Consider the following 22,745-nt stretch of genomic DNA (forward strand, 5'->3'; position numbering starts at 1 on the left):
TATTTTTTATACAAGACGATAAAATGGTATTTTATCGTCGACCGAAAAGATTAATTCACGAGCAATGAAATCGCGAGTAAAATAATTTTGGGAGACAATAATGCAATTTTATCGTCGTGTATAAAACAATATTTTTTTCTATAGCGAGTTGCGTTTTAAAAAATATTCAGAAATTATTATTTCAAGGAATTTATTACGAGTAGAAAAAATATTGTTCTGAGTTGGCGTTGGTTTCTATGTAATTTGACAAATAAATAAAGCTGTCTCTTTAGTTGTCAGTTCCCTTTCGTGTCGATTGCTGATTGAATTGGAGCAGAAATGGCTCAAAACGAAATAACTAAATTACCAACAGATATTCACGCTGAGGCGACAAACGCCATATCCAAACTACTTCCTTTTAAATCCCGAATAACTTATGAAAAGGAATACAAAAAATTTCAATAATGGAAGCAATTAAAAAACGTGCGAGGTGAAATAAAGTTTTTAACCTATCCTCGCTGTTAAAGTATCATTTAATCAACCCTTGCGGTTAAAGTACTATTTTGTCTACTATTTTTGATAGATATAAGGCAATTTTAACAGTTGCTATGGAAAAAAAGATAATTCTTTTGCTCTCTATGCTTTCTCTACTTTTTTAAGATGATTTTATTACTACTTAAATGTTCATAAAATTATGAACATTTTTTTATATCGTAAAAGGGTTGCCACTTGCCAAGTATATTAAATATTGAAAATATATTTTTACTTTATTGTGTCCAATCATTCCTACGTATAAAGTTCAAATGTTATTTAGGCACATCGTGTCACCTTTTTGAATATAAAACAGAAGAAATTTTATTTACAAGGATAAAATATATACTGCTTCTCAATCTATCTCAATTGTTTTTTAATAAAAACCTTAGATGGCTTTTTTCCAGGACTTATATTATCTATGACAGCATAAAATAGAACAGCAAGTATCTTGCTTCTCAATATATATTAGCTTCCTTGGCTTTCGATAAACAAAGTGCCTCTCATGTATCGACAAATTATGATGGATTATGGCTAATTTTAATATATTATCATACTGAATATATTACGTTTTACAGTATAACAAATAGTTTCTTTTTATCCCAAAAATGTAAATTTTAATTAAAATTAATTTAAATAATTTATATAAATTAAAAACACTAAATACTAAGTATTTTATAATCAAGTAGACTTTGACTCTGCCTATTGCTTATCTGTCATACTTTAAACTCCAAGAAATCACTTGATCATACCACTTTTTGTTAGACTAAACTTTTTTTTCATCATCATCATCATCATCATCATTTTCAGCTTATTCAACTATTTCTAATTATTGTGTAGTCTCCCTCACATATTTAGATACTCTCTGTGTAGTTGGGATCATCCCATTGTTGTCTATTGTTGGCTATGCGGGACCAAGTTATCCCTGCTAATTTCCTATTATTATAGTCCCATCTCAAGTTTGGTCTTCCTCTAGGTCTCTTGATTTCTCGTGGGTACAATGCTGTAATTTTTGTAGTCCATCTGTTGTCTGTTCTTTTTGCCAGGTGTCTTGCCCATTGCCACTTGAGGGATTTGATTCTGTGGATGACATCTATTACCTGGTTTTTTTGTCGTATCCACTCTATTCTTTTACGGTCTCTCTTGGTTATTCCCAGCATATTTCATTCCATTCAGCGTTGTGAGTTTCCTTATAATGACCGTTTTAAATGTCCAGATTTTGCATGCATAGGTCATGACTGCCCAAGTAGCATTTTCACGACTTGCGACCACATGTTTACTAATCACAACGTTGGATTAGTTACAAAATATAATTAGCTCCGTACCTTGGGTATTAAAATAAATGTAAACGTTGTTGTAACGTTGTGCCGACGTTGAACTAGTACTACAAGAAAGTAAAAGCTTCTGCGACGTCGAATAAACGTTCTTTTGTAACCTTTTTTGCTTAAGTGATTTTTAGGTGATTCGGACAACGTAGTAACAATGTTGGGCAATAAAGAGTTTTCCGACGTCACTTTCAGGACCTATTCCAACGTTATGCAAACGTCGTCTGTTTTACTAATTTCAACGTTGTTTAGATTTCCTTATTCTTACGTTGGTAGGACGTCGAGCCACTACCTTTTTGCAACTGTATTGAACCATAACCTTAAATCTTAAATTTTCACTTCATTGTTCTGTTCAATCAGACAGTTCAATGCAGTTTTTGTTTTTATAAAAAAAACTTAATTAAAATGGGACATAAGAAAGGTACATATAAAACCAAATTTAAATATACATCGACATATTACCGATACTTTATCCACTCCCTCGTTTATTTAGAATATAGAGGGCGGCACAAGCTAGACTCTAGGATGACTAAATTAGGCAATCTTGCGACTAGTATACTACCTGTTAAGGCTGAACTGCGACTTTATTAGTCCAGTATGCGACTACTCGAACTACTCCATCTTAATCTCCAAAATAACAAAGTGAAAGCCGCCATGTTGTTGAATAAGAAAATGTTTCGTTCTTAAAATAGCAATTCCTGCTTTTTGAATACATTAACTTGAAATATTTGACCCTAAACAACACGCGGAAACAATTTTTTCGACTGCGAATGAATTATTCTCATTTTACTAAAAAAAAATTCAAGAAATTTTTTAAAACTTCTTTAATTTTAAGGCCCATTAGTATTTTTCAAAGTAGAAACAATACATTTATCAATAAAGTTGTTTGCGTTTAACTTTTTTGCCTTGGGTAACGAGTTACAGAGTCGGTTAAAGTGTTTCAATAATTATGATCTTCAAACATCCTCCATACTAAAATGCTTTTGTTTCGTTTTCCTTTACTGCCATCTGGCATATGTCTCTAACTAAATCATAAAAATAATATTTTTACCATAATTATCCCAATTTAGGATAAAACGCGACTTAGACGCCATATTATTATAGTTTTGTATTTCTGTGAATTAGCTAGCTAACTTCGGTATCCAACGTCGTTTCGACCCAAAAATTATTCTCCAAACTAGTGCAGACTAGGGTTGGCTCGAGGTTGTGCCGACGTTGCGCCCCGACGTTTGGTCGCGTGACACAACGTTGTCCCGACGTCCAAATGCTTCTTGGGTGGTAGTACACATGGGTCGAATGTTCTCTTCTTTAGATAAAGTGGCATTCTAGATTTGAGTATGATTGTGTTTCTTTCATAAGTTACTTATTTTCAACGAATTTTCTTTAAACTTGCTAAAATGCGTTTTTTATTCTAGTTCAAAATTCCCAACAACATGGATACTGTGTATTGGTGTAAAGTATTTAAAGCACCAACCTTAAACGTCAAACACCACATAACAGGATTTGAACCTATAATTGGAAAGAACCACTCTAACATGGTACATCACATGATCATGCACGAATGTGAGTTACCTGGCAACTACAATTCAGCAATTTGGGAGAAATACGCAAACGAAGATGGACAGCTATGTTACAATAATATGCCCTTGGCTTGGGAGCAGTGTTTAACACCTTTAGTTGCATGGGCCATAGGATCAAAGGGTATTTTTTTTTTAATTTAACATTATTACCTTTTTTTTATTTGTCCTTTCTTATATTAATTTTATAAATAAATATTAATGGTTTTTCTTTAACAGGTGAGAATTTCCCAAATCATGTTGGATTACCTTTGGCAAGCAAAAAAAATTCTTATTTTATGTTGGAAGTACACTTTGACAACCCTCAGATGAAGTCTATTTCTGATACGTCGGGATTAAGGTTAGTGTATCTACAGGGTGATGAAATAAAATCAACATTATAATAAGATGCAAAAATAAAATTTCAGTTTTATACAGGGTGCTACAAATTCGGGGTATCTCGGAAACCGTAATAGATACGAAGATGGTTTAATTGGGGCAAAGTTGCGTCTTGGGACGTCCACCAAAATGCCATCAAAAAAGTTCAAAAATTTCAAGGATTGCTGAGTTTTTTGGAAAAAAACGGATTTTTTTGAAAATCAATTTTATTTTTTCATGTCGTTACTTTTAAAAAAATTACTATATAGCACATTCTCATAGCCACTTTATTAGGGCTATCTGACAGTATTTTTATTTTTTCAAATTAGCTGATAATTTGTGGCCACATTAATTTTTGGTTGCTATGCCACACTTATTTTTTTTTTGTTTCGGACATTTGAACTCAATCAATTTAAACTAATTTCAAGTTTGGCTCTATTTTTTTAAATATTTAATCTATTCATCGTTACAATATATTGATTAGCTTTCAAATTTAACAATGACGTTGGGTAAAACATTGAATACGGAAAATCAAATGCATTAAAATAAATAATATAAATACAATATATGACAACCAAACCAAACCAAACCAAAAACTATCAAATCATTCCCCGGAAGATGAATTGGAAATGGTAGAGCAGTATAATGGCCAGCGAGGTTCCTGGACCTGTCACCAAGGAGCAGGGGCATTACTTGACGTCATTTGTAAAAGTGAAATCAATACACTCAACATTTACAATAAAGAGTACAAAATGCATTCGGAAGTATTAGAAGAAGATCTGTTCAAAGAGCTATAAGTAAAATTGAACGAAAAATAAATTTGTGCAATAGGGAGGGTAGTAACCCTTTCGAACATGTAGAGCGTTAGAAACAAGTTTTTTTAGAAGTTGATTTATCTATAATAACTACGATTAATATGATGCATATTAGTAGATCGTATATTCAGATTTCAAAGTCACAATAAAAAAAATAATATAATAATAATATCTTTAAATTGCTGACCTGGATATGATTTATTTGAATATTTTAATTGGCTGGATTTTTCTTATTGAATGTTAATTAGCGCTGATCAATATTGTTGTGATGAATCTGATGAACATAATCAGATTAAATAATTTAAAAACCAGAGTCGGACTTGATATTATTTTAAATAATAATCAAATAGTTTTGTTGTTGTTAAGGTACCCAAAACAAAAAGAAATATAAAGTGTGGCATATCATTGTACATGGGACCGAGTTATTTCAGAACCTGAAATAAAAAATGCAGGTTCGTATTAAAAAAATTAAGTTGGCCTCTGTATCTCACAAACTATCAGCTAATTCGAAAATCCAAAAACACTATCAGACAGCCCTAATAAAGTAGCTATGAGAATGTGCAATTCGTTTTTTGATTTTCTAAAAAGTAACGACAGGAAAAAATAAAATTGATTTTCATAAAAATCCGTTTTTTCCAAAAAACTCAGCAATGCTTGAAATTTTTAAAACTTTTTTGATGGCATCTTGGTGAACATCCCAAAGGCACAACTTTGCCCCAATTTAACCATGTTCGTATCTATTCCGGTTAACGAGATACCAATGCTCGTACCTCGAATTTGTAGCACCCTGTATTTTTAATTGTGATAACATAGGAACTAAAACTTTATTATTCGACACTCTTATAATAGATTTAACTTTATTTCCTAGGTTATTCTACAGTAACAAACTACGAGAAAACGAAGGAGGCATTCTAATAACAGGAGTCGCTCCGTCCACATTACACTTCATTCCCCCGTTTCAAAGAGAGTACAAAACAGCCGGATACTGCAGTTTGGGATGCACTAAAGAGGTAAACCTAGAAACAGACATTATAATTTCACATTTAACCTGTTGTTTACAAAAGGAAAAGATTCCTTTGCGTCATTCGAGTATATCAATGTGCTTTTTGTTTAGATGTTCCCCAAAGAAGGAGTTAATGTCGTCTCGGTGATGCTACATTCGCATTTAGCTGGCAGAAAGTTGAAACTTCGACATATACGAGGTGGAAGGGAACTTCCCCCTTTAGCAGAGGTAATTATAACGTTTAAATACTTATTGCAGTACTATAATAAATTATATACAAGGTTGTTCACCACATACGACACGGAGTATCGTAGCTAAACGATTAGATTTTTACAAATTGTAAGTTTTGGGTTGGTTGAAGGACTATTAGAGCTACAATTTAAAAATATTTTTACGATACAGAGAAGATACAGAGTGTCCAAAATGAATAAAAATATCAAAGTTGTATTATTAAGTATAGTTAGTTATTAATTATAACACCCTGTATATTATTACATATTTAGTTTCTTCGATTAAAATAAAGATAAATTTGATAAGGCTTACCGCATTTTAATTTTACCGTTATTGAAATATTTAGGTTTTTGTCAAAATACTAGGCGTATTTAAGTTTTTAAAACCAAAAATTGTACTGAAGTATTTCTATTTACTAAATTTTGTGTTGCAATAATAAAAATTATAGTACCTTATACAAAGTGTCTAAAAATTTATTTTAAATAATTACTAACTTTAAACGGCAATTAATTCTTTAATTGAAATGGAAAACCCTGTATATTTTACGAGAATCAGATGCAACATTTTATTGTCTATCAAATTTAGACTATTTAGAAATTTAGATTATTTAGAAAAAAATTTAGACTTCGTTTATCAATATATATACCCATGGAATATTGATATTTTAGATTATTTTTAAAGATATAACAAATTTTTAAAGAGTACAGATACTAATATTATCGATATAGTTCGTTTATTTCATTAAAAAATTAAAATAAAATTAAAGTAAATAAATAATAAACTATTTAAATTATAAAGATTTAGATAGTTTTCTTTTTGTATACAAATGGGCTAGTAATATTATTGTTTTTAGCACCTGTATATTTTGTACATTTGTTGCTTTAAAAACTATCTAAAATGTCAATATTCCATAGGTATATTGATAAATGTGATCTAAACTAAATTATAGGAAAATGCATTTTCTACGAAAACTTGAAGGGATAGGTAAAAAGTGGTATAATGCAATTAAATTGTGCATCTCATTTTCCTTAAATATACAGGGTGTTTCATTTAAATTGAACAAGTTATTGCCGTTTAAAGCTACAAATTATTTAAAATTAATTTTTAGACACTCTGTATGAGGTAGTATTATTTTTATTATTGCAACACAATAACTGATCAATAAATAAACTAGTAAATATTTAGTATTAAAAACATTAAAAACTTTAATACCTTTTGAGAAATGAAGCCTTAAAATTTTTACTGCAATTTCACAAAAATGAAAATATTTCAAAAAGGGTAAGGTTTAAGTGTGATAAACCTTAATCAAATTTACCTTTATTTTAATCATAGAAACTAAAAATATAATAATATACAGGGTGTTCCATTTAAAAAAAATACAACTTTGATATTTTTTATTTATTTAGGACATTCTGTATCTTGTAAAAATATTTTTAAATTGTAGCTCTAATATTCTAATTCAACGAACCCGAAACTTACAATTTGTAAAAATCTGATCGTTTAGCTACAATACTCCGTGTCGCATGTGGTGAACAACCCTGTATATAGATAAATGTACATAATTTTATTAATCTCTCAAATGAAATATTTTATATTGAAATAAAACAAGTACTTGTTTTATTTAATATAAAATATTTTAATATAATTCACAAATTAAATCTAGAATTACGGAAATTTAATAGATTTGATTCGTAGTTGTTATCTATATCAGCTCAAATATATTTGAGCTGCTATAGATTTTTTTTCTATATATCACCGTAAAATTAATAAATAATCTATATAGTAAAAAATAAATTACATGTTTAACAGCATACATATGGGATTGCAGTAGCAGAAACAATAGGATTAAATGCCTATTTTTTAGCAGATGCGTTCGCGTCTGCTTTTACCATATTTTCAACAAAGCAACGTTAATTTTTGGCAAAACGAAACAGAATTTATGAATTATTGACGAATTAGCAAGCAAAATTAAAGCACTCTATTGGACTTTAATACTTTTAAATTCCAATATATGCTAAAACATCATCGTTTTAGTAACAAAAAATCAACGATTATTTAATTGATCGTGGAAAAAATCTAAAAGGAATGTAATAAAAGAGTAGACAACTCTAGTAGTTAACATTTTATAATAATAAAAGTTAAAGGTCTGTCCAATTATGTGGTAATAAAGACTAACTATACTCTTAAAGTTACATTTAAAGAAGAGAAAGAAAGTATTAAAAGAAATGGCAAGCCTAGAAAAAATTGGATAATTAATAGAATAAAGAAAATAAAGGATAAATATAGCTAATAGCCTAATAGTAAAGATCACCCAAACCAAAACCTATAAAACAATTCAAAAACCTCTATAAAATCAATAAAGCTAAATGCAAAGTGATGTTTTATATTTAAAACTGCTATATTTTATGACAGAAAAATAATTTTGGTAAAAAATATACTGTCAAGTTTAAAACTCGCCAAATAATATAACAAATCGTATGCAGGAAAATATCTAAAATACCCAATTAATATTTTCTATTTGGAACATGTATTTAATATTTTTAAAGAAAATTACATGGTCATATAAATATCAGAACTAAAATCGGAAAATCTTTATTAGAATAGAGTTTTTTTTAGGAATATTGATTATTATTAGGAATTTTGTAAAAGTATTTTATCAGAAGGCATGAAAAAATTCAGCAAAAGTTTTGAATAACTAAATTGTTTGGAGAAAGTATTTCATATCAAGTTTTTCAGTTAAGTTGCCGATTCATAAAAACTTAAATAAAACTTTTTAATATACCTATATATTTCTTTTTTTAGATAACACGCATAAATATAACAAGTCTTATAAACTTTCTTATTTGGTTGTTTTGTTCTGACAAAATGGACATAATCTTGTAGGGTTATAATTTAGAAAGGTTTGTAGTTATATAATTTATTTCATTTATATTCATTCTTTTATACATATATATGCTATGAAGCTTTTTTACATATGTGCACCCTGTATAAATTTATACAGGGTGGCGCCTCTCATACGCCGCGGAGGCTCTAAGGAGAACGACAGTTTGTATTGAAATGAAATTTTTTGAGCATATGTAGCTTAATTCAGAGCACTTTTTAAAAATATAGAGAGTTCTACAGGGTGTCCCCAAAAAAAATTACATATCAAAGTTGTGTTTTTTTAGTGGAACACCCTATATATTAATTGATTTTCGGATTCTGGGAGAAAAATAAAGGTGAGCTTTATAAGAGAAGTATATGACTAAAATGTAAGGTTTATGACATATTTAACATTTTCTAGAAATAAAGAACAATTGTTAAATTGCAATAAAAGCTACCTAAATTGAAATTTACCCGGTATAGCCTAATATGTAGTTAAATTAACTATTGTACTTTAAATCAAATCAAAACTTGATCCAAAAAGTTATACAGGGTGAGACAAAATTAATATTGAACATTGGTCACCTTTAAAAGCATGTTACTCTTTTATTTTAAATGGAACACTCAGTATATTATTCCCATATTCCCAATGGAAAATTCATGTCTCAAAATACTATTAATAATAATATAAAATATTATTAAGGTTGCCTACCCATCAAACAAAGATTTTCCTAGATATTTTCATTTACATGATCTGAGTAGATCTTTATTATTTGATAAAATCTAGATGGCTGTGATATGTCTGACGTTACTTCAAAGTAGCTGTCTAATTAGTCCAACTTTAACAACTAGTTATCATTTTGTGTCAGTTAAAACACAAAAAAATTTCTCAGAAATTTGCCGAAAATGCAAACTTATCCTACATCAGAGAGAATTGATATGATTCTACTAGTTGGTTATTCTATTAGTTTGTTGGTTATTATTAAAATTAATAGAATACTTAAATGCTCCTGATTTTATCTAGTCTGGTTTTTTTATGGGGATATGTTAAAGAGAGTGTTTACAAAACTCGACCAACTATTGTCTACAACATGAGAGAAATTATTGTAGCTGCTTTTCGAGGTAGAACTCCACATAATACCTTTTGAAATGAAAAGACCCTTTTGACAGGACAATAATTTTATGCAGTTAACAGGAAAGGAAGCATTTTGAGCATTTGATTTCATCTAGCTAATTTTTGTCACATAATTATAGGTTTATATCTAGTTTTAATTCTGTAATAATTAAAATATGTTTTAAACGTGTATCTTTTTATTACCGTTGAGTATTTTACTCTACAATCTTTAATTTTTGTTAAATTAACAAATGGTATATCACACAGCCACCCTAGATTTTTTCAAATAATAAAGATCTACTGACGCAAAATCATAAAAATTAAAATATCTAGGATAATCTTTGTCTGAGGGGTAGGCAACCTTAATAATATTTTGAAAATATATAAATTCCCCATTGAACACCGGAAAAATATACCGGGTCTTCCATTTAAAATAAAGGAGTAACTTGCTTTTAAAAGTGACTAATGTTCCATATTAATTTTGTCTCACCCTGTATAACTTTTCGGGTCAAATTTCAATTTGGTTTAACAAACAATGGTTACTGTAATTAAATATCAGGCTATATCAATTAAAATTTAAGTAGCTGTTATCGAAATTTAAAATTTGCCCTTCATTTTCATAAAATGTAAAATATGTCAAAATCCTTAGATTTTAGGTATATGCTTCTTTAATAAAACTCAGCTTTATTTTTTTCCTAGAATCCGAAAATCAATTAATATATAGGGCGTTCCATTAGAAAAAACACAACTTTGATATTATGTAACTTTTTTTGGGGATACCCTGTATAATTCTATATATTTTTATAAAATGCTTTCAGTTAATCTACATTTATTATGCTGCCAAAATGTTATTTCCGTATAAACTACCGTTCTCCTTGGAGCTTCCGCGGCGTAAGAGAGGCGCCACCCTGTATATTCTGTCTGATTAGGTCTGAAAATAGGTTGTTTTCTATTTTCTACACCCCTAAGTGTTTATACCCCTAACTAAAAATGTTGTTTACCTCAGGATGAGCACTATGATTTCAACTATCAACAATCACGAGCACTCAGTCAAGACACCACTATACTTCCTGGCGATGGCCTAATCACAGAATGCACCTACTCGACTGAAGGAAGAAACAGGCCAACACTAGGAGGATATTCTACCAGAGAAGAGATGTGCCTAGCTTTTGTACTGCACTATCCCAGAACCGAACTAGCCGGGTGTTATTCCATCCCTCCTGTGCGTTACTTTTTCGAAAACTTGGGAGTAAAAGAGTTCTATGGGAAGAATATGAGTCAAGTAGAAGCAGCTCTGTTAGAGGGCAAGTAAGTAATTCATTAATTTAATTATCTATTAAAAAACAACTGTATTTAATATTTTTACATTAAGTTAGATATTGTTACAGTAAATATAACCCCGCTTATACAGGCTCCTAAACAATATTTGTCGAGTACTAATATTTTTGTCTCTGCATTTTTTTCACTACTTTTATGTTATGTTAATTAATAGTACTGATACCCGTAAAAATGTTGTTACCGTACAATAAATAGAACAAAAATTTTCTATTAATAAAAATTATTTTTTATAAATTTTGTTATTTACCAACGCCATATCTTGCTAGAAAATAAAAAAAACAGCGTCAACGACGACTGGGAAATGACGATTATAATTTTAGCGCAGCCAAGCCAAGGATTGCCAGTGAAGGAACGTCGTAATTTATTCAAGTTTTTACCAAAACTTTGTACACACAACCAATAAACTTATATGGAATCATCTATTATTTTTCAGAATTTGTGAGATTTATGAAAATTTTCTGTTTATGAATAACACTCAGGCCTTACCAATGACTTTTAATAAAAAATAATCCATATAGCAATAAAAAAAATTAATCAGTTCCCAAAATAAACAAAATGGTATTTTTTTGGTTTCTGAAACGAAATTAAGATTTAAATTTTTAGTGGCCAAAAAGCATAAACAAAAAGAAAATTGATAATTTTAATATTCCTTGTTGCCACCTTTAGCCCTTATGCAAGCTTCTATCCGAGCTGGCATTCTTCTTATGAAATTATCCACGTGGTCTTGGGGTATGTTTTCCCATTATGCTAATGCTGCATCAATAAGCTGTGCGAGATTTCCTGGATTGTTTCGACGAGCTCTAACCCTTCTTTTGAGCTGGTCCCACAAGTGTTCGATAGGGTTTAGATCTGGTAAATAGGCAGGCCAGTCCAAAACTATGACACCTTCCGTTTCAAGACATTCTCTAGTCACTCTGCTGGTATGGGGAGGTGAACTATCGTGCATGAACTTAAAATTATTGCAGCTCTCCAAAGACTAACGATTGGTTCTAGCACCAAATCACCATATCTCCGACCCTTTAAAATTTGTTGAAGTGGTAACAATGGAGTTTTTGCTCCTAGTATAATACCTCCCCAGAACATTACAGTTCCTCCTTTATATCTTGGTACAGATTTGGCAGTAACCTGAAGTCTCGCTCGTCTTCCTGGAGCTCTGAGAATCCGAATTCGATGGTTATCTGATCTTAGGCCAATTCTGGTCTCATCCGAAAAAAGAACATTTTGCCAATTATCAGTTGTTCAGTTTTAATGCTGAAGGCATCAATTTAGCCGGTCAATTTTATTTTGCCGAGATAACCCTCGTGCACGAAGCCTTTTTCTTATAGTTTCAACTGAAATGTTTACACTTATAGCTGTCAGAAGTTGTCTTTGTAGCTCTGGACGAGAAACATTGGGATTTATTCTAGCAATTTAGGCACACAAGGCGGTCTTGTTGTTCAGTTGTGACTTTTTGACGACTTTGTATGGGTCTATCCTTGTATGTTCCTAATTCCAAGTATCTTGCATATGTTTTGGATACAACACCCTGAGTAACGCCTACTATCTCTGCTACGTCTCTCTGGAGCATTCCTTGTTCGGTGAGAGCAATAATTCTTCCCCTCTATACATCTGTTAATCCAACATAAGGCATTTTTTTTGATTGAATGAAAATTACCAGACAATCGTGATTTTACTATTGAACACAAAATTCAAAAGAAAATAAATCGCAGCAGTCGTTTATTCTTTATTATCACGTTTATTTACAACAAAAAGCCTTATCTTAAAATTGTATATCAATTTTTATCCTTGCAAGAAATTTAGTCAGAAATAAAGAGTGATTCCATATAAGTTTGATTGTTTGTATTTTGAAGGCCTATTCTCTTGGACAAATAAAAACAGATATTAAACAGAGAAAAGATATTCATTTTTCAATTTCTCTCACAAATTACAATTTTCAAGGAAAAAGTTTATTTTCTGTAATCACAGATATATTAAATATCTTAATTTTACTTGTTTTCGGAACACGTTTATACATATTTTCCAGATTAAATCATTCATTTAAAATTGTTTTCTTACTTGTTTTTGTAAAGTTTACAGACTTCAAATAAACAAAATAAACCTTCCAAAAAAACGTTTATATTTTCTTAATCGTTTTTCGTTTTCTTTTTTCTGTATTATTCTCGCCCGATCTGTTAATTAAAAACTCGAATCTAGCCTGTTAAAATCGGTTTCAGAATGGAAACCGAATATTCGCCGGCGACGATAACGCAAAAACCGTTCGAGAGTCGGCCGGGGGATGAGATGTCACCCGAAGCCAATTTGAGGGCGATAATGGCCTTAAAGAACGCCAAAGAGTACAGTATCGAGGGCGAAACATCCGACCAGAGTGTGTTCGAGAAACTAATTATAAAAGGTAAGAGAATATTAAGTGCGGGCAAAAAAGTTTTGTTTTCGGCGTATTGTTACGGGATTGTCTTGAAGATGATTGACAGACGAGCTTAGATTAATGGAGTGTTTTACCAAGTAATAATGTTATTTATGATTACTAAGAAAAAAAAAGTAATTCTAAAATATACAGAGTGTAACATATATGTACATACATACTTACACACATGGTCAAAATTATTGCATATAACGATATTTTTAATTTATTTTGGACCTAATATGATTCTTTTTATATTTTTGCACATATTGGCTTACTATACGACTAACTAATATAAAATTAAAAATCTAAGTGCAACTAGGCTGTTATTATAATTTTATTTCATAATGAGTGAAAATCAACAAACACAAATTTTATTTTAAACAGAAAATATTGAAAACAATTTTAATTATTTCTCACAAATAATAGTCTGTATTGCCTCCTCAAACCTCAATGCAAGCTGTGAGACGACGTGGCATGCTCTCAATTAAGTTGTCCAGAAGATGTTGAGGAAATGGCTTCCCATGTTTCGCGCGCAGCAATTTTCAATTCATTTAAGGTACGGGGGGGGGGATCATTTAATTTAAAAAATTAAAAATATTGACTCTTCCTTCCTTATTTATATTTGAATCCGTTTGCCTAATATGTAAACATGTATCAGCTTCTCAAGAAAGGCCATCTCACACTTATCCACTCAGGAATGCGGAGCAAGATCTTTATCTACCTACCCCACGCTCAGAGTTAGTTAAAAGTTCAATATTATACAACTCGAAAAAAATGCACATCACCTGCCATTTGAAATCAAATCCATAACATCATTTTTTTCATTTCGCAAAGCATTGCACTCTTATTTACTAGACAAGGCTTTCTACGCCGTAAATGAATTATATTTTGAAAATCAAATTTGATCTTGTAAACACTGGTCTAACGTTTGCTATTGCTATATTTACTAATGACATCGAAATGAATTTATTTAGAGGTCATTGATATTTTACTATAAACTAGCTAAATATTTTTGAATATTATTTTTATTTTTTGTTCTTTGACATTATAAACATTTATAAATGTTTATGTTAACAATAAGACTGACAATGTTATTTGTATAATGTTTTGTATTATCTTTTGTTTGTTTGTTTGTTTACCTTGTTTTTTTACTTTGTTAGTTTACCTTTGTCTACAAATTGAAAAATTTTTTGACAATAAAGGCATTTATTTATTTATTTATTCCTTTTATTCCTTTTGGCAATATGGCGTTTTAGCATGTCCCAAGCATGCTCGATCACATTCATATCTAGAGACATCGGTGGCCACCACAGTTTTCCCTTAAACCCTCTCCCTCGCAAAATTCGTTCGTTTTCAGAATAAAGTGCTATGGGGAGGAGCATTATCGTCCATGTAAACAAATTCATCCCCCACTGCTTCTCGAAATGGACGCACAATAGGCTCTAAAACGTCTCTAAGAAACGGCCCACAGAGGGCAAACAAGAGGAGTTCGAGCTCTGTACATTATACCTGCCCATACCATAATGCTTCCCCCTTGAAACGGGACACGGGGTTGAGCTGCATTCAAGCGTGCTCGTCTTCCAGATACTCTCCAGAGCAAAGCTCGTCGCGAGTCTGACAGGCCTATTCTTGTTTCATCACTAAACATGACGAAATTCCAATTAAGTCTATTTGCTCTCATCTCCTCAGCCCATTGTAGTCGCGTAATTTTGTGCTATAAATTAAGATTCGGAACACGTAAAGGCCTCCTTAAATGTAATCCTCCGTCATGGAGTCCTTTTGCTATGGTCTTTCTTGAAACATTTACTCCTTCAAGGCGAGCTAACTCATTTTTAATAGTACAGGGGATTGTGTCGTGCAATTAGGGATATTTGACGGTCTTGCACACCAGTAGTAACTCTTTCTACCTCTTCCAGGCCGGTCTGTGGCCTCATTTGTCTCCCTGATTTTTTTTAATATTCGCGAAAAATCGCTTTGGTTAATCCTACAATTTCAGCTATTGCAACTTGCCGGTAGCGCTGTTGAGACAGTGTTACTATTCTCTAGTTCTATTAAACTGTGAAATAATGTTTCTAGGCATTTAAGGTCAAAACAATGGTCAAATTTCTTCTGAAACCCAAAAGACCACAAATCGAAATGTGCAAGAATTTGTAATAATATTGGCTCTGAACGATAAACATTGTTTACCATATCCGTTTTAACAAAAAAAAATGTTTATTACAGATTATCAAAGCTACGTATAAAAAAAGATTCTTTAAATTCCTGTTCGTTTTTTTGTTAGGAGAGTTGTCTAGAAGATGTTTGTTAGGAAGGGATCTGCTAGAAATCTGCTAGAGAGTGACTGTTAAAATATAATTCCTAATACGATTATCTGTGAAACTGTATTTTTGCTAATATATTACACAAATTCTACAATATTTTTTTATATTTTACAAGGAGCAGCTCATGCAATTATCATATTTTTCAAACTATTCATATAAACTACCGTGCTGCTGATGGTTTTAAATTTACCCTGAGTTTTTCCTTTTTAGAGCCATCTGAGTTCCGAAACAAGACATTCATGTCACACCTGCAAAATATTCCGTACAACGAAACAATACTTACCAAGAAAATGGAGGAATACTTCTACAACGGTCTCCATATGACGTTTTGCAGAAAGAGGGATGATTCTTTAGCTATTGTAAGTTATAATTTTATAATATTAGTAATTATATACAGAGAAGACCAGGCTACTAGTAACATAGCAAGTTGCCGGACGAATTTACGTTTACCCGTTTTGCGTTCGTTCTCGAGAGTCACTGCCGGTTAGTCGGCTGGTCAGGCAGTAGGGAGTTGCAGTTGTACTTGGACGGGTCGGTCGTGACAGACTAGGAATACGACTCGAGGGGTGCCGAGTATTTATTATTTTCATTTTAAGTGTTTACCTTCACTTAAGGTAACATTTAAAATGAAAATACTTAAATATTTATTATTTGAGTGTGTTTACAAGCCAAAACTAAAAATAAATAAATTCTCTAAACCCAAAAAAAAACTAAAATATTACTCTAAATAAAAAAAGTTATAACAAGTGTTCAAAAAGACCATCTTCTTGTGCTAGACAGAAGCCTAGGCGGTCGTAAAATCCCCGTCTAACATTGGCTAACATATTAGGGCTAATAGTTTGGAAAGCCTCTCGTATTTTTACTTGAAGCTCATCCAGATTATTAGCCCTAATATGACAATACACTTTGGATTTTACATAACCCTACATAACCCCACAAAAATAACTCATTGGGAGAAAGATTTGGTGATCTAGCGGGCCACAAAATAGTTCCATATCCACTAATTAAACAGTTGGGAGAAGTATTGTTCAAATATTCGTGAACAATACGGGCATTGTGGGCAGGACAACCACCTCAGCAATTTAATTACTTGAAAACGTGGGATTTTGATCCGCTGTAGCACAAATGAACACTTGCTTTAACTCCTGTTCTTCATTAATCAACACATCAGGCTTTTTGTTTTTTTGTGGGAACACGCACCCATGTGTTTCAAAATTATTAATAACTCTTGATACAGTAGGTAAAGATGGAATTAGCCTGTCTACAAAAATTTGTGGAAAAATTGTTTGTATATCCCGGTAAGACCTATTTTGGAAATACCATTTTACAATTTGAGTTTTCACACGAACTTCGTAAACATCCATTATTTTACTTAAAAAATTAATTTTACACGAGAACTGTCGCGAGAATCTATGTATTCGTTTTGGCTATTAAAACACGAATAAATACAAATTCTGAAACATACTTATCACATATAATTCTTATCACTATTTTTATTTTATCGCATTTTTTCGCCTGTTTTTTATCCGGCGGACGGGTCTACGCTAATTCGTCCGGTTCTCCCTATGTTACTACTACGGTGGTCCGGTCTGTATAGCTTGTCCTTATTGCTGATATCATAAAAAAAAATATTGGTTACAAAAATGACTCCTAAACAATTTTAAGCTTTTTTTTTTAATTTATTTATTTTTTATGTTGATCCTTTATACTATCTCTTAGTATCTCCTGTCATAAAGTTGTCTAAAAAATTAATGGACAATATCATCATAATAAATAAAAAAACATAACAATTTTAACAAATTAGAAAATCAAAATTTTTTTGGTTTGAGTCAAATAACTAAATAAGTATGTTCCTTTTCAGAAAGAAACCATTGAGAATTTACCTCGTTTTGAAAAGTATCAGAACAAAGAGAACATCCAGTGCAGCTACAAATCCAAAAGGGCTTATACAAGTTCTGCATCAATGAGCAAGGTGTTGCAATTTTCGAACTTAGTTTTCAGTATCATATTTAGTATCATGATAAGACGAAAACTTACATAGAATGCTTTCTTTATAACTACTTTGTAAAAAAAGTTGTTAAATACACCGATGATAAAGTAGTTGACAGAAAAAGAAAACCAAATTTTAATTATAAATAGTTTTTATATTGTTTTACAAGTAATATACACAAGAAAGTTTTCAAAATCATAATATCCCATATACATTTATTCTTTATTTGACGCACATGAAGAAAATCTAATTTATTTATTTTTAACACAGAAAAAGTATTGTTTTAAAAGTTTCTCGGCATAATTTTGTTACGTCTTTCTTTTATATAAGTATATAATTTTGTTTTTCATAATTTATTATAGGAATAGTATTTATTTTTGTACATAATAAACCGTAGAATCGCTAGTGTAAATATCATCCTACCCTGACCAAAAATTTTATTAATTTAAGATTGAATTACTTTAAGAAAAATCATTGATGCTGTGAGTTTTTTTAAACTAGTTGTAGATTTTATTAGTTGTACTAATTTATTTTAAGAACTTATTTTTCTACAATTATTATCTTTAAAATTTAGTAATAGCTAACGCCAGTCAATGTACTTATAACATCGTTTGATGATTTCAAATATAATATAAAAATATTTTAAGGAAATTTTCTTTTTCTATCAGCCCCTATTTTCTAATATCAAATAGATTATAATATTTTGTTAGTTTTCTGAACGTATTGTCAACCTTTGCTTGTGTCAGTTGATTTAGCTTCTTCGGCTATAGTAGTAAATCCAAATTTTAAAAATTTATCCCAAGATGTCAGCTCTTCTTTGTTCATCTGTTTCGAAAATAATTCCATTAGAACATCTTTCAATTCCTGTAACATAATAACATAATATATTGTAAATATAATATAATGGATAACCTAATGACTAATGGATTTACCAGGGCAAAGACAAGCAAAAGAGTCCATAGTAGAACACTAGCCCAAAATTTACAGCAGACCTGATAAGTAAAGATAGGAAAACAACTGTCAAAATTCTAGTGGTTCTACTAACAGGGCATTGCAACCTTAACAGGCATTTAAATCTGATGGAACTGACAGACAAATCAGTGCAGGTTTTGTCAATCAAAATAATAAATTACTGAACACATTCTGTGTAAGTGCGATAGCTGCACAAATGTGCATTTTTTTGTACCAGGCAATTATAAATTGCATTTAACAAACAACTATATGTAAGTTCAGTCTACAAGTTATTGAACTTTTTGAAAAGGATATGACTAGAAAAAATATCTTAGAGATCATAGAACCACCAAAATAGATCTTTATAGGTCACAGTGAAATAGTTCAAAAACCACCTCAAAAAATAATCTACTCTAAATCCATCAGAGGCAAGAGAGTTTTTGGAAGCTAACTTTGCACAAATCTAACCACAGTCCATTAAATCATTATAACTTAAACACTTTTACTAGACATGTATGATTAAAAACAAATTCTTAAATAACGCTTATAATTTATTTTCAACCACCTGCTGATAAATACAAAGGTGGTTAATAAAAAGTTGCCCAGATTTTAAAGTGTATTGTTATGGTGTATTATAGTAGATTTGTGGAATTTTCTGATATTAAAAACAAAGGCTTCAGCCATTTTTTTTAAGAAATTTTTTTTTTATTGAGAAATCCCAACTAGCAAAAATATAGTTCCCAGTCCTTTTTAAAAAGTCACTGCCCCTAAAGTATAGTTCCCAGAAGTGGCTGGAACTACCCGAATCTTCGAATATGACACCATAAAAAAACAAAAACTTTATAGTAACTTTTCAAAGTAGGGTTACTAACAAGTGCTACCATAATGCCTTCATTAAGTATTGTTACTTTATAGTAACAATTTAAGTTACGGGGTAGTCGCGGCCACGACGCCTAGTTACTTCTAATTTATAGTAGCATTGAAAGTAGCAAAATGGTTACTGCTACCTTCCTAGGTCACTATAAAGTAGCCGTCGCTCATACATTACCACTAAAAAGTCACGGGGATCAAAAACGGCTACTTTATAGTGACCATAACTTAATATACCTACCCTAATAAATGTAATTGCTTCAGATTGCATCGTGTGCTGTTCTGTTTTAGTGTTTTCTTTTACTTGCTTATAAGCTTTATTAATATTTTGTAAAATGCCTAAGGTGAGTAAAAAGATTAATAAAAATTTAATACCGTCTTATTCTGTATTGAATTGGCATATTCGCGTCGTCGCGTCGCCAAATGGGAACTGCAAAGGACAAGATGGAACGTTATAGTGGCACCAATGAAATGTATAGTCGCCACCGCGGCAATCGGTGTAGCATAACGCTCCAATTAAGTGTCAAAGAATCTTTGACCATGTAGTCCCAAAAAAGTTATTGTTTCTATAAAGTCGCCTTTGGGTAGGTAGCTACAATTGTCACTTTATCGAGTAGGGCTGGCCTAATATATTATTGATCCCGGTACTTTGTGGAAACATATGGAACTATAAAGTATTTTTCGGATTAAACGGACCTATTTTTTCATGACTTTTTCGACGAACATCCAAATGGCTCAAACATTATGCGTATTCAAGCTAAATATACCTAGATTAAAGCTTTTTTTCTTAGTTATTTTGTTATTTCGGACGGTGGACTAATATTTTAAAGTTTGACCCCAGTTTCAAGCAAATTATTATTATTTTTTAATTACTACATGAGTTTTTATTGCAAATAATATAATAATTTGAAATATTTTGAAAGGCGCTCGAAAATGTTGTCATATAAACCCACTATTTTATTCAGTAAAGACGATTGCGTTCTGGAATTTACCTAAAAAAGGCGTTAAAATCATTTTTACATTTATTTTTATGAAATGTGAAATTGCAAGAAGAGGTCGCTGCGAATAAAGTTTAACAGTTTTACGAAAGTTCCACATGTCTGTGGATAACACTTGGCTGCCACGAACCCGCGACTAGGCAGCTTCGTAACAGATAAGTTGCAATTCACCAGTAGGCTACTTTATAGTAACACATTATAGTAACTCTTTTAGTGGCAAAAACTACCCAAGACACTACCCGGCTAAAAATATTTCCCCATTTTGGTCGCAGTTACTTAGCAGCTACGAATATATGACGTAGCCGCCGATGGTCACCGCCCACTTTGTAATGGCTTTGATAGTAGCAGTTACGTATCTGCAACTATAAATGCTAGTTGGGATACTTACTGAGTATGCGTGTACAGGAACTCCTCTAGGTACGTGAGCTGCTCCCTGCTTCTTTAACAACTCATTTAACAATAAAACGTTGGTGATATTTGCAATAATCGATGTAAATGCATATATCACGCTAATGCAATGGGCTCTGAACCTATTGTTGCTTGTCAATTCTTCTTTTGGAGTGTCTCGGAATGGGAATAATTGTTGGTATTGTGGATTTTTCTCGAACAATCTACAAATAAAATTAAAAATTGAATTTACTAACCCTTCAAAAGGCAAATATTGGAATACTGCAAAAAAACCTTATTTATAGTATACATCTCAACAAGCGAACAAACAAAAACCTTATTATATGCTAAACCTAAAGCCACACTTTATTCGTTATGTTTTAAAACTAATCTAGAATACCCTTTGATAATCGTATATCCAAAGATACACTACATTAAAACAACTGTATATAAATAATTATTGTCATTTATATATTTTACTTTTTGGATGAACATTCTTCTAAAACATTATAGTAAAACATACTTCTAGATTATTCTAGATTCTAAATCATTATATTAGAATGACGTTCTAGAGTTCTGGTATTTAAAAATGAATAGCAAAGATGAATAGTAATTTCCATCTTTAAACTTTTAGTTCATCAGTAAAACATTGAGGTCGCGTCTGGCCTCAACTTTAGTTGCGGCCACTCTATAACAGCATTCTATTTTTTCCGCCTAGTGAAATCATTACCAGTCGTCTAAATGTATACAGGGTGACAATGTAAATAGTAGCAATAGAGATTATATCTTAGATATAAAATATTATCGGAATGATCTCAAAATCAAATCGGTGTATTGGAGACCTTTGACACAATTTTTTGATAAGTCAAAATCACTAGCTTTTCTAAGTTTTCTTAAAATGTTGCTCACTTTTAAACAACGATATCTCAAAAACTAATCGTTCTATTTATGATTATACTAAATGACTGTAAAGAGAAAGCTACGAGCTTAATAGTGTGACACATAAGAAATAAGTTCGATTAAAAAAATCCAAAAGGGTCCAAAAGTGTCCCAAAACATATTTGAAATCTTCCTGACAGTGTTCTTTGATTATTTGTCTAAGAAATATTCGCGATTGCTAATTTTAAATTGTCATCTTTATTTACTTGTTATTTTAATTTAAATGCTTACTTTAAAAACATCTCCATTCCAGTTTTGACAGTTGCATCTCCATCGCTTAACGTTTTCCATGTCTTGGTAATCAAATATACATCCCTAGATGTCAAACCAGTAACTGGGTCTGCGTCATCAGTCCTACCAGTGTCCCAAAAATTACTTGCCACAATTCCCATTATGTGTTTTAGGTACCTACACATATTATATCATTTTACCAAATATCTATCAATGTTAATTTCTTCTTTTCTATGAGTAATTCCATCCTCATAACCATTATAGTTAAGTAACTAAAGTTAAGAACAGTATGACTAAATAGTCATACTGTTTCAAACAACCAACAATAACCTGCTTATGATGCAGATACATGTGGGTGTTCAATTTATTAGAATGGTACTTGGTAAATACAAAAAGTAGTACCAAAGAGTTTCCTACATAAAATATAGCTGGATCAAATAAAAACGATGTTACGGTATGCCTGGTATTAATAGTTCAATCAAAAAATCAAAACATTAACACATTTTGAATTAATTTTTCAAA

General features: G+C 31.2%; 2 protein-coding genes across 3 annotated transcripts in view; one reads left to right on the forward strand and one right to left on the reverse strand.

Moving 5' to 3' along the window:
- Positions 1 to 18,497, forward strand: part of LOC115881101 (MOXD1 homolog 1) — a 91,791-nt gene extending 73,294 nt beyond the window's left edge. Inside the window, exons 5-12 of the mRNA XM_030898476.1 lie at positions 3,251 to 3,536; positions 3,632 to 3,752; positions 5,453 to 5,594; positions 5,699 to 5,815; positions 10,801 to 11,102; positions 13,346 to 13,524; positions 16,068 to 16,216; positions 17,719 to 18,497. Of these exons, the coding sequence (XP_030754336.1) occupies positions 3,251 to 3,536; positions 3,632 to 3,752; positions 5,453 to 5,594; positions 5,699 to 5,815; positions 10,801 to 11,102; positions 13,346 to 13,524; positions 16,068 to 16,216; positions 17,719 to 17,898 (1,476 nt within the window). The 3' untranslated portion in view covers positions 17,899 to 18,497. The remainder of the gene's footprint in view (positions 1 to 3,250; positions 3,537 to 3,631; positions 3,753 to 5,452; positions 5,595 to 5,698; positions 5,816 to 10,800; positions 11,103 to 13,345; positions 13,525 to 16,067; positions 16,217 to 17,718) is intronic.
- The window catches only part of LOC115881102 (globin), a 42,183-nt gene continuing 37,424 nt past the window's right edge, over positions 17,987 to 22,745 (reverse strand). For both annotated transcript variants that reach the window (XM_030898478.1, XM_030898477.1), the window contains exons 2-4: positions 22,224 to 22,400; positions 21,055 to 21,277; positions 17,987 to 18,711 (exon numbers count right to left, since the gene is read on the reverse strand). In XM_030898478.1, coding sequence (XP_030754338.1) covers positions 18,574 to 18,711; positions 21,055 to 21,277; positions 22,224 to 22,384 — 522 coding nt within the window. In that variant the 5' untranslated portion in view covers positions 22,385 to 22,400 and the 3' untranslated portion in view covers positions 17,987 to 18,573. The remainder of the gene's footprint in view (positions 18,712 to 21,054; positions 21,278 to 22,223; positions 22,401 to 22,745) is intronic.

The sequence above is a fragment of the Sitophilus oryzae genome, unplaced genomic scaffold, assembly GCF_002938485.1.
Source record: "Sitophilus oryzae breed Bouriz unplaced genomic scaffold, Soryzae_2.0 scaffold_169_pilon_pilon, whole genome shotgun sequence".
In the NCBI taxonomy this organism is placed as follows: domain Eukaryota; kingdom Metazoa; phylum Arthropoda; class Insecta; order Coleoptera; family Curculionidae; genus Sitophilus; species Sitophilus oryzae.